Source organism: Panthera uncia, assembly GCF_023721935.1.
Source record: "Panthera uncia isolate 11264 chromosome B2 unlocalized genomic scaffold, Puncia_PCG_1.0 HiC_scaffold_24, whole genome shotgun sequence".
NCBI classification, from domain to species: domain Eukaryota; kingdom Metazoa; phylum Chordata; class Mammalia; order Carnivora; family Felidae; genus Panthera; species Panthera uncia.
In genome coordinates, this window is record NW_026057580.1 from 59,293,669 (window position 1) to 59,306,885 (window position 13,217).

Below are 13,217 nucleotides of genomic sequence, written 5' to 3' on the forward strand. Positions count from 1 at the left end.
ATTGTCATGTTTACGGTTTCATGTATTATTGTTAAGTCCTTGCTAGGATATTATTCACTGTATAGAAGAACCATAGAGAATTTTAGAAATTACAGTAACTCTTAACCAGAAATGAAGAAGATGACTTTATCAGCCAATCTCCTCATAAATCCTCCATCAGCAGGATTTTATTTGATAATGTTTGAAAAACTGATAGAGGTATACATGTGACATCTGGCAGAACTTTCATCCCCAGGGTTGATTTGGCTGAATTTTTCCAGGCCAAGGGCTCCATTGAAGAGGACAGTATTCAAAGATAGAGGAGAACAGCACTATATATGTGAAGCACACATATATGTGAATATTAGAAAATGATTTTGAGACAGAAAATAGAATACCCTAGTAAATATACATAACCTTGAGGAATTACTTAACCTCTCTCAACCCCAGTTTCCTTACCTACAAAATGGGAAAGGTGGTAATAGTATCTATTTCTTAAAGGTGTTGTGGGAAATTAATGAATTGTTAAATATTGGTCAAATATGTAGACAAATGGAAGCTATTGTTAAATATAAAAATATTTATAAGATTATCATATCTTTTTTTTTTTTAAATTTTTTTTTCAACATTTTTTATTTATTTTTGGGACAGAGAGAGACAGAGCATGAACGGGGGAGGGGCAGAGAGAGAGGGAGACACAGAATCGGAAACAGGCTCCAGGCTCCGAGCCATCAGCCCAGAGCCTGACGCGGGGCTCGAACTCACGGACCGCGAGATCGTGACCTGGCTGAAGTCGGACGCTTAACCGACTGTGCCACCCAGGCGCCCCAGATTATCATATCTTTTTAAATACAGTAGGCAGAAAGGATTTTTTTTTCCTTTTTTATGGTTAAGAGTTATAATGTATAAATAATTGATACTCTTAGTCACTTCTTAAATAGGTAAGAATACATACTCATACTTTAAAAAAATTTAAATCTGTTAACATAGTGTAATAATAATTTCAGAAATAGAATTTAGTGATTCATCACTTACATATAACACCCAGTGCCCATCCCAACAAGTGTCCTCCTTAATGCCCCTCACTCCTTTAGCCCTCCCCCCACCCAGCACCCCACCAGCAACCCTCAGTTTGTTCTCTGTATTTAAGAGTCTCTTATGGTTTGTCTCCCTCTCTGTTTTTATATTAGTTTTGATTCCCTTTCCTTATGTTCATCTGTTTTGTACCTTAAATTCCACATATCAGTGAAATCATATATTTGTCTTTCTCTGACTTATTTTGCTTAGCATAATACACTCTAGTTCCATCCACGTTGTTGCAAATGGCAAGATTTCATTCCTTTTGATTGCTGAGTAATACTCTATTGTTTGTATATACCACATCTTTAAAAAAATTAAAAAAAAAATTTTTTTTTTCAACGTTTTTTATTTATTTTTGGGACAGAGAGAGACAGAGCATGAACAGGGGAGGGGCAGAGAGAGAGGGAGACACAGAATCGGAAACAGGCTCCAGGCTCCGAGCCATCAGCCCAGAGCCTGACGCGGGGCTCGAACTCACAGACCGCGAGATCGTGACCTGGCTGAAGTCGGACGCTTAACTGACTGCGCCACCCAGGCGCCCCAAAAAAATTTTTTTTTAACATTTATTTATTTTGGAGAGACAGAGAGAGACAGAGCATGAGCGGGGGAGGGGCAGAGAGAGAGAAGGAGACACAGAATCTGAAGCAGGCTGCAGGCTCTGAGCAAGCTGTCAGCACAGAGCCCGATGCAGGGCTCAAACCCACAAACTCTGAGATCATGACCTGAGCCAAAGTCGGATGCTCAACTGACTGAGCCACCCAGGGGCCCCTATACCACATCTTTTTAATCCATTCATCAGTTGATGGATATTTGGGCTCTTTCCATACTTTGGCTATTGTCGATACTGCTACTATAAACATTGGGGGTACATGCGCCCCTTTGAATCAGCACTCCTGTATCCTTTGGATAAATTCCTAGTAGTGCAATTGCTGAGTCATAGTGTAGTTCTATTTTTAATTTTTTGAGGAACCTCCATACTGTTTTCCAGAGTGGCTGGACCAGTTTGCATTCCAGCAGTGCAAAAGGGTTCCTCTTTGTCCACATTCTTGCCAACATCTGTTGTTGCCCGAGTTGTTAATGTTAGCCACTCTGACAAGTATGAAGTGGTATCTCATTGATTTTGATTTGTATTTCCCTGATGATGAGTGATGTTGAGCATTTTTTCATGTGTTAGTTGGCCATCTAGATGTCTTCTTTGGAGAAGTGTCTATTCATGTCTTTTGCCCATTTCTTCACTGGATTAATTGTTTTTTGGGTGTTGAGTTTGATAAGTTCTTAATAGATTTTGGATACTAACCCTTTATCTGATATGTCATTTACAAATATCTTCTGTCATTCTGCCGGTTTCCTTTTAGTTTTGCTGATTGTTTTCTTCACTATGCAGAAGGCTTTTACCTTGATGAGGTCCCAATAGTCATTTTTGCTTTTGTTTCCCTTGCCTTTGGAGACATAGCAGGTAAGAAGTTTCTGCAGCCAAGGTCAAAGAGGTTGTTGCCTGTTTTCTCCTCTAGATTTTGATGGCTTCCTGTTTTAAATTTAGGTCTTTCATCCATTTGGAGTTTATTTTTGTGTATGGTGAAAGAAAGTGGTCCAATTTCGTTCTTCTACATGTTGCTGTCCAGTTTTCCCAACACTATTTGCTGAAGAGACTGTCTTTATTTCATTGAATATTCTTTCCTGCTTTGTCAAAGATTAGTTGGCCAAGATCAAAGAGGTTTTTGGTTGCGTTCTCCTCAAGGATTTTGATGGCTTCCTGTTTTAAATTTAGGTCTTTCACCCATTCTGAGTTTATTTTTGTGTATGGTATAAGAAAGTGGTCCAGCTTCATTCTTCTGCAGGTCGCTGTCCAGTTTTCCCAGCACCACTTGCTGAAGAGACTGTCTTTATTCCATTGGATATTCTTTCCTGCTTTGTAAAAGATTAGTTGGCCATACGTTTGTGGGTCCATTTCTGGGTTCTCTATTCTGTTCCATTGATCTATGTGTCTGTTCCTGTGCGAGCACCATACTGTCTTGATGATTATAGCTTTGCAATACAGCTTAAATTCTGGCATTGTGGTGCCTCCAGCTTTTTTGTTTGTTTGTTTTTGTTTTTTTTTCAGGATTGCTTTGGCTATTCAGTGTCTTTTGTGGTTCCATACAAATTTTAGGATAGTTTGTTCTAGCTCTGTGAAGAATGCTGTTGTTATTTTGATAAGGATTACATTGAATATGTAGATTGGTTTGGGTAGTATTGACATTTTAACAATATTTGTTCTTCCAATCCATGAGCATGGAATGTTTTTCCATTTTTTTGTGTATGTCTTCTTCAATTTCTTTCATAATTTTTTTATAGTTTTCAGGGTATAGATTTTTCACCTCTTTGGTTAGGTTTATTCCTAGGCATTTTATGGTTTTTGGTGCAATTGTAAATGACATAGATTCCTTGATTTCTCCTTCTGCTGCTTCATTATTGGTGTATAGAAATGCAACTGATTTTTTACATTGATTTTATATCCTGTGACTTTGCTGAATTCATGTATCAGTTCTAGCATTTTTTTGGTGGTGTCTTTGGGTTTTCCAGGTAGAGTATCATGTTATCTGTGAAGAGTGAGAGTTTGATTTTTTACTTGCTAATTTGGATGTGTGTGTGTGTGTGTGTGTGTGTGTGTGTGTGTGTGTGTTGGCTGATTGCTGAGGTTAGGACTTCCAACACTATGTTGAATAACAGTGGTAAGAGTGGACATTCTTGTCATGTTCCTGACCTTAGGGAGAAAGCTCTCAGTTTTCGCCCATTGAGGATGATATTAGTGGTGGGTCTTTTGTACATGGCCTTTATGACCTTGAGGTATGATCCTTCTATCCCTACTTTCTTGAGGATTTTTATCAAGAAAGGATGCTGTATTTTGTCAGATGCTTTTTCAGCATATGTTGAGAGGATCATGTGATTCTTATCCTTTCTTTTATTAATGTGATGTATCACGTACATTTGATTGCCGATCAATCAATGTTGATTGCCGATATTGAATCAGCCCTGCATCCCAGGAATAAACACTAGTCGATGGTGGTGAATAATTCTTTTAATGTATTGTTGGATCCAGTTAGCTAGTATCTTGTTGAGGATATTTGCATCCATGTTCATTAGGGAAATTGATCTATGGTTCTTTTTACAAAGTCTTTGTCTGCTCTTGGAATTAAGGTAATGCTGACTTCATAGAATGAGTTTGGAAGTTTTCCTTCCATTTCTATTTTTTTGGAACGGCTTCAAAAGAATAGGTGTTAACGCTTCTTTAAATGTTTGGTAGAATTCCCTTGGAAAGCCATCTGGCCCTGGACTCTTGTTTGTTGGGAGATTTTTGGTTACTGATTCAATTTCTTTACTGGTTATGGTCTGCTCAAATTTTCTATTTCTTCCTGTTTCAGTTTTGATAGTTTATATGTTTCTAGGAATTCGTCCATTTCTTCCAGATTGCCCCATTTGTTGACATATAATTGCTCATAATATTCTCTTATTGTTTGTATTTCTGCAGTTGGTTGTGATCTCTTCTCTTTCATTTGTGATTTTATTTATTTGGGTCCTTTCCTTTTTCTTTTTGATCAATCTGGCTAGGGGTTTATCGATTTTGTTAATTCTTTCAAAGAACCAGCTCTTGGTTTCATTGATCTGTTCTGTTTTTTTTTTATTATTATTTTGATATCATTGGTTTCTGCTCTAATCTTTATTATTTTCCTTCTTCTGCTGTTTTGGGGCTTTATTTACTGTTCTTTTTCCAGCTCTTTTAGGTGTAAGGTTGGGTTGTATTATTTGAGACGTTTCTTCCTTCTTTGTGAAGACCTGGATTGCTATATTTCCCTCTTATGACCACCTTTGCTACATCCCAGAGTATATACTTATACTTTAAATGGCTTTTTTGATTTTTTTTTGTGTCCCTCTAGTTGTAGATTTTCTCTTGCTGCTTCCAATATGCTGCTATATGTTGCATATCATTCATTCACTCTAAATACCTGTCCTATTTGATAGTCAAATACGTAATTTAAAATTTTTTTCATAGTTGCATCAAGCAAAATGAAGAGTCTGGGGTAATGATCTTTAATTGTTTTTTATTTAACCCAATACAGTATATAAAAATATCACTTCAGCATGTAATCAGCATACAAATATTATGATGTATTTTACACTCATTTTTTCCTTTTAATCTTTGAAATCTGTTGTATATTTTACTGCACATCTCAATTCCAATGCTAAATTTTAGTAGATACTGGTTTTATTAGATACTTGTTCTTTACTTAAATTTCATAAAGTTTACAGTTGAAAATGTAGATTCACATATCCAAGTTGTTCCAAATATATTTAAAAGTTTCCCAGTAAACAGAGTATGCATTTTAAATGAAAATAAATTAAAATTAAATAAAATTAAAAACTCAATTTCTCAGTTGCACTAGCCACATTGCAAGTGCTCAGTAGCCACATGTGGTTGTGACCACCACTTTGGTCAACATTGCTAAAGATGCTTACTGAGTATCTATGATGTATATGAAGGCATTAGTCTAGAGACAGATTACAAGACAATGTAATATCTCAAATGTAGGGGAATTGAAAGGAGTACAAAATATAGTGATGGTCTGAGAGTAGTTCTTTTCTTCTTCCTATAGAGTAATGTGACTTTGCTGCTGAAAAGACTTTTTATTTTTATTTATTTTTATTTTGTAAAGTTTATTGATTTATTTTGAGAGAGAGAGAGCCCAAGCAGGGGGAGACAGAGAGAGAGCGGGAGAGAGAGAATCCCTGCACTGACAGTGTGGAGCCCGACGCAGGGCTCAAACCTATGAACCATGAGGTCATGACCTGAGTTGTGAAATCAATAGTCGGGTTCTTAACCAATTGAGCCACCCAGGCACCCCTGAAAGGACTTTTAAAAAATTCCTTTTGAGTTAGTATCCATGATCAAGATGGCTGAAATTCCTGACAGTCTGATTTCTCAATAGTGAGGCATTATTTTATATTTGTAAGTGTCACATATAAAAAGACTATGCATGAGTGTTATAATTGTATATGCTTTTATGATCCAGTAGAGTCCTTTCCATTTAAACTGTGGCTTTAAACAAATAGTCCAATATTTGCCAATGCACCATCAGATTTTCTAATGTCAAAATGTATGCATTTATCAATTATTTAAGCTGCCTATTCATATTGTTGTTAACTTCAGATTTCTATCTTATTTCATCCCTAGTTATTTCATTGAATAACTAGCTTATTCTCCTTATTTTCTGCTACTGAACCCAGTGTTGCACAGAAAAGTTGATTTGTTAATTAGTTTAATCGCCTCTTCTCATAATAGCGGGGTAAGATTGGCGGAGGAAGCTTGTTATCAATCTGTGCTACTGGTAAGCAGTAATTATAGATAATTATGCTTTTGTCTTGCTGCATTCTGAAGATTGTCTTGAAATCCTTCCCCCTGAATTAGCAAATGGTCTGTCATGTTGAATTCTCCTCTGGTTTCTTCCCATAACTCAGCCCCTACTCTCCCCCCAATGAAACAAAATTGCAGCTTGTTAGGTGGAAGCTTATTTGAAGTCTCAATTTTCTTGAGTATTCAGCCTCTTTGGGAAGTGCCAGGTGCTCCGTCATGGCCACAGCATTTGCCTTTGGCTTAAGGTTCCAACTCAACTGGCATCCTACAAGTCTTTGATTTTTTCTTTTTGCTTGAAGAGGCAGTGGTTGTCTTGACAGCAGAGCTAAAGCTCTGTCCTTGTACTTTGATACACATTGTGGTACAATCTAATAATCAAAGTCATTTGTCAAGAAACAGGGTGTTCACACTTTTCTCTGAAGAGATTGGAATAAACAGCAGATTTTAAGTGGATGTAAGCGAGAAATGGCAGCCACTACCACTTTAAAAATGTGCCTGGAATGCAGAGCCCAGAGTAGATTTTAACCAAGACTGTATCTTTATATTCGTGGGTATAAGGGACAACAAGGGACAGTTTTGACTCCCAGGGGATATTTGGCAACATCTGGGGATATTTGTCATTTTCATGATTGGAGATGGAGGGTGCTACTGGCATCTAGGAGGCAGAGGTCAGGGGTACTGCTAACTACCCTACAATGCATAGGACAGTCCTCCACAATAAAGAATTGGCTGGCTCAAAATATCAATAGTACCAAGGTTGAGAAACCCTGCTTTGTATGATTATGAAGGGACCACTGTGGCATATTTGATCCTCTCCCTCCTTGATGATTTATATGGTTTGGGGAATAGTTCATTCAGTAGAAAAATTGAAATTGCAAAAAGAGTGAATTTCCCATGCCCTGTTATGGGGACTCCTTATGGACAAGAGATAAGGAATAAAAATGGAAAAAAAAAACCACTTTCATATAATTGAAGTAGAACACTGTTTATTTTCTATTTTTGCAGAAATGTAATGGAAGCAATATACTAAACTGACATGCTTCAGAGTCACCAACACATTCCCTAATAGAACAGTATTCTTCCACCAGCAGGGAGAAATGTGATCCACAAATGCAATCAGATATATTTTGGTCAAAGGCTGCTTGTATTTTTCACTTCTTTTTTTAAACATTTTTAAATTTTTAAAATTTTTTTTTATTTTTCACTTCTTGAGATTAGATTCCATTTTGGGAAAACCCTAATGTTGTAGTCTTGTATGACCCCATGTCCAGTCTAAGTCAGAACAACTTAGAGAGAGGTTCAGGTATGAATTTATCTTATGAAAGTAAAGAGTTTGTTTGAAAAGACACAATTTCTAGGGGTGTCTTGGACTGAGGTGGATGTCTGGAGTTGTGGATGGGGATCTCCTTGAGGCTGATAGTCACCAACCTTTCTCATATATTCTGCTGAGCAGTGCTACTTATTCACAGCCTGGCATGTGAAAATGGGATGACATATTTAAAAATATTTATGTATCTCCATAGATCAATTTCAGCAAACAATGGTAACTTCATAAAGAGACATTTCTAACAATCTGAGCTCTTTCTCTTGAGAGATGGGGAATTTTCTTTTCCTTGCTGCATAGTTTCTGGCTATATGGTCACATGTGGATACTATTATTGTACTGAGTTGAAAATTGTGTTAGATGATTTCTGAGATCCTTTGTAAGCCTGTGGTTCTCTGACTCAGTGATTCTGTGAATTTATCTTTAAGAATTTACTCGGGGCGCCTGGGTGGCTCAGTCGGTTGAGCGTCCGACTTCGGCTCAGGTCACGATCTCGCGGTCCGTGAGTTCGAGCCCTGCGTCGGGCTCTGGGCTGATGGCCAGATTCTGTGTCTCCCTCTCTCTCTGCCCCTCCCCCATTCATGCTTTGTCTCTCTCTGTCTCAAAAATAAATAAACGTTAAAAAAAAAAATTAAAAAAAAGAATTTACAATTACGCAGCCTCTCAATTACCAACTCCCCACTCCTCTGTGTATACTTCTCCTTAATTTGGTCTCATTTATTGTTGTCTCCATAATCCTCCAAATGGAACCTCTGTGAATATCTTTCTGTCCCTTGCACATGCTGTGCTCTGTCAGTCTCCCACACCTGGAATGTCTTCTGTTCTTTCTTTAAGGCTTAGCTCACATATTACCTTTCATGAAGCTCTTTCCTATTGTTGTAGTCTACATTAAAGGAAACTGTAGTTTCCTTTTCTTATTTCTCCTATAACTGTAATCTAGGTTACAGAATATGGGGAAACACATCCATGTTTTCATAAAACTAGATATACCAGCAGAAGATAGAGGAACTTCTACAGTAACTTCTGTGGTTTCTGTGTTTACTTCTTATGTACGAGCTCTTCACTTCTTTGTAAGTTATAATGAGGAGATTATTCAGTACTTGATTATAAATTGTCTCTCATAAATTTTTTGCATCTTTAAACTCTAAGTTTTCTGGAGCTTTGCATTTGCTTTGGTTCCCTTTTAGTGCCTCTTACAGTGCTAGGGTCATACTGGGTGGGCAATAAATGACTGCTAAATTAAATGAGAGACTGTGGAACCAGGTGACCTGGTAAGCATGGTGTGCCAGTGATTCTACAGAAGAAGGTTTTCTGCTAGAATAGTATACATCAGACTGCTTTTGAGATGTTCCATTCCCTTGTGTGAATGATTTGGGAGAAGGTTATGCTTTAGTTCTCTTCTTCATTGTCTTTTAAGAGCAGAATGAGCAGAATGGGAGCAATAGAGATGGAATAATAGAAATGGCTTAGAAAGAAAAGGAGGGAAAAAAGAGGGCTGCCAATCTTTTCTGAATCATGGCAACCTTTTTTCCCCATTTCTTTCTAAGAAATGGATGATAATCTCAAAATGTCAGCCTCTACCTAATTTTTCTTTTCTCTGCTTGGTATTTTCTCGAGCCAGAACCACGGATGCCACAAGCTGTATCTTAACCACTTAAACCTGTTTTTCTGGAGACAAGGAATGTATATCAACAAAGTTGGCTCTGCCATCTTGTGCAGCTTAAATCGAGCTATACCACCCTAGATTTTGGATTTGGTGTCAACTTTGTGAATCATCTTTACTACTTCCAAAGTTAGCTGATCTTGCCAAGAGCTTGGTGTCCAGTGCTCAATCTTTGAGTGCCAGTTTTGCCTTTTGGATGAATTTCTATCCTACTCAGTTTTGGTCATACTTTCCCATGAGTATCATGATTTCTTTTCTAGAATTGTAACTCAGCTCTAAAGGTTAGCCTGGTGGCAGGGACACTGTTGTTCTTTGTTTTGTCTTGTAGATACCAGTTGTCCTTCAGGCCTGGAGGCCCCCTTTTTATCCTGACCTAGTTATTGTTTTTTCTGTGTGCAAGGAGAATCAACTGAGGTATTAGATGCCCATTTCTCTTTTCATAAGTGTTACCTGAGGTCTAGATCTCCCTCCTCTAAGAATCAGACATGGTTTTTCACTGGCCTGTTCAGTGGCTATGTCGATTTCCATGAATATGAGTTTTGAGTTAGGTCTATAGTCTTTTTCTTGACTCTGGTGACTCAATCATGTACATGGAACCTGACTTGAATTGTGCTTTACACACTTAATTTGGTGGAGGTGAGGTGGTCTGAATGACTTTTGTCATTTACTAGAGAAGTGGGACTTGTTGAGCCTATATTGTCCAAGATTACATGGGATGTTAATAGATGTTATTTGAAAAGATGTTTCCATGGTCAAATGCTTTTGGGAAACACTGAATTAAACATAGTTAAATAGAGTGTTTAACTGAAATATGACTTTCTATGTGGAATGCTTGAATGAATGGCAGCATTTTCCAGTTTTTTTGACCATGGAACCATTTCTTTTGGGGACATCTCTTAATAGCTCAGGGAATACTAATGATCCTTGTAAAACCCATTTTAGTTTGGTCTGTTTCTTTAAAGAATAATTATAAATTTTGTGTAATAGCACTATGTGGTCATTAGGCTTTATAGGCAGAGAGTAAAGCTAGTTCTGTGTAAATGCAATGGCAATTAAGAATAAATCACAGTTAAGCTTGTTCTATGAAAATAATTTCCATGTTAAGCAAAATACATATTTATACTTTAATAATCTATACATAAGCTAGAGAGAATAAGAATTTATTTTATGGCAGAAATGTGACCAAAAAAATCTCTAAGCTAGCTTAATGCTTTGAAAAAGATCAGAGGTTCTTTCTTTTTTGATCTTTTTTGTTCTCTGATATAAAAATGAAAGTCTCAGATACTAAATATTTCTCTCTTAGAAGGTCCTAAAATGGGGCTCCTGGCTGGTTTGGTTGGTAGAGCATGTGACTTTTGATCTTGGGGTGGTGAGTTCCAGCCCAATGCTGGGAGCAGAATTTACTTAAATTAAAAAAAAAAAAAAAGAAGGTCCTAGTCTACAAATCCAGAGATGTTATTCCTCTTAAAATACATACATGTGGCAAATGTGAATATCTTTCAAGGTACACAAAAATTAGAACTGCCAAACTTGGCAAATAAGAATACAGACACCTAGTTAAGCTTCAGATAAACAACAAATAATCTTTAGTATAAGTATGTTCCCTGCAATATTCTATCAGGAAACACCAATATAAATCTACTTAAGAGGCCATTTATCCAGTGAGTTTTGTGGCAGAGAAGGAAAAACAAAACCCTCACATCTGGGTTTCCTCAAATCTATCACTCGTTCCCCCAAACAGGGATGGAGCTAAAACAGGAGTAAATCTATTCAGAAGCTTGTACTTAAAAAATTTTTTTTTTTAATTTAATGTTTATTTATTTTTGAGAAAGAGAGTGTGAGTGGGGAGGAGCAGAGAGAGGGAGATGCAGAATCTGAAGCTGTCAGCACAGAGCCCTGCATGGGCCCAGGCCTATGAACCATGCGATCATGAGCCAAAGTCTGGCACTTAACCAACTGAGCCACCCAGACACCCACAGAAGTTTGTACTTTTTTTTTTATTAAAAAAAAAATTTTTTTTTAACATTTATTTTTGAGACAGAGAGAGAGCATGAACAGGGGAAGGGCAGAGAGGGAGGGAGACAGAATCGGAAGCAGGCTCCAGGCTCTGAGCCATCAGCCCAGAGCCCGACGCGGGGCTCGAACTCACGGACCGCGAGATGGTGACCTGAGTTGAAGTCGGATGCTTAACCGACTGAGCCACCCAGGTGCCCCTAGAAGTTTGTACTTTTAAGGTCTAGAGAGGTTCAACCAGTTAATAATGTGTTTCCTTTCCCCAGTCACAGCATTATAAGCCTAAATGTCGTTCCTCAACAGCTATTGTACAGTCATTTGATACCCTGAAGTCCTCCAAAGACTGAATCTCCCAAACTCAGCCCCGCGATCCCCTCATGTAAACATGTTGGGCTGCTTGTCACCTCTTCCAAGCATCGGGGTTCCCTGGATAAAGGTCGTAAATGAATTAAGAAGCATGTGAATTAACTTGCGTATAATAAATTGACACTCCAGGAGCGCCTGGGTGGTTCAGTTGGTTAAACATCTGACTTTGACTCAGGTCATGATCTTGCGGTATGAGCCCTGAGTCAGGCTCTGTGCTGCCAGCTCTGAGCCTGGAGCCTGCTTTGGATTCTGTGTGTCCCCCTCTCTCTCTGCTTCTCCTCCACTCACATGTGCGCTCTCTCTCTCTCTCTCTCTCTCTCTCAAAAATAAATAAACATTGAAAAAAAATGAAGGTCCTAAAGCTAATCAGGAATGCTTCCTATGGAAGTGGTTTTAGTGCCCTAAATATCCATCTTTAATCTTTCCATTTACATTTATTCAGCACTTCTTTTTTAGAGATCTGCTCTATACCAGCTTTTCTAGCTTCTATTAGAGTTCTTATAGGTTTTTCTTTCCCAAGTACCAGTCTTCTTTTATTGGATGTTAATTCTGAATTAGGATATGAAAGAAATCAAAGGTACTGGGCAAAGGTCAGGCTCAAGAATGCCATATGTGCCTCCACACTGGGCGCCCTTCAGTGGTACTTGCATAGCAGCTCATGTTTGAGTTCCTTATAAGAATAGTAGTTGAATAGCCCATAAGCTGCCAGCACCATAGAAATCCCAGCAATGCCCCCCTTTCTTCACGTTGACATACTTTAAAAAATGTTTATTTACTTATTTTGAGAGAGAGAGAGCTCATACACACATGAGGGGGAGAGGCAGAGAGCATGAGAGAGAATCCCAAGCAGATTCCGCACTGTAGGTGCAGAGGCCACTCTGGTTGGATCTCTTGATGGTGAGATCATGATCTGAGGTGAAATCAAGAGTCAGATGCTTAACCAACTGAGCCACCCACGCGCTCTGGCATACAGGTACTTGTAATACCGATAGTAACCTCTTTGAATTTCTCCAGTGATGGCTTTAGGGGTGAAATCCCTCATCAGCATCCAGCTTGGCAGCTCTCCTAACTTCACATCCATGAGCTTCGTCTCCTTCACTGGTAGAGATGACGCCATCTTGGAGTACTGGGTGTCCTCTATGCTGTGGCGCCCAAGGATTATATTATAGGTTTGCTATTAATCTAGATTGTTTTCTTCTTTAGAAAGGGACCGTATATATACTTTTCTTTGTAAATCTTTACTACGTAGTTGAAAATTATAAAACATAACTAATATTTACTGTTAGTTTAAGCCAGTACTTTTCCATGGATAATGATTACTATGGACAAGCATGTGTCAGAAAAGAATATTGGGAAAATTAAATTCAGTTAAATAAAATACTTATCATCTGTTCCAAACACTG

General features: G+C 38.0%; 1 protein-coding gene across 1 annotated transcript; it reads right to left on the reverse strand.

The window, feature by feature from the left end:
* Nucleotides 1-12,448: 12,448 nt before the first annotated feature.
* On the reverse strand, nucleotides 12,449-12,931 carry LOC125938130 (ATP synthase subunit f, mitochondrial-like). The gene is made up of 2 exons (XM_049653177.1): nucleotides 12,768-12,931; nucleotides 12,449-12,554 (listed from the first exon to the last, which is right to left on the reverse strand). The coding sequence occupies exons 1-2, from the start codon at nucleotides 12,929-12,931 to the stop codon at nucleotides 12,449-12,451; spliced, it is 270 nt and encodes an 89-aa protein (XP_049509134.1).
* Nucleotides 12,932-13,217: the final 286 nt, after the last annotated feature.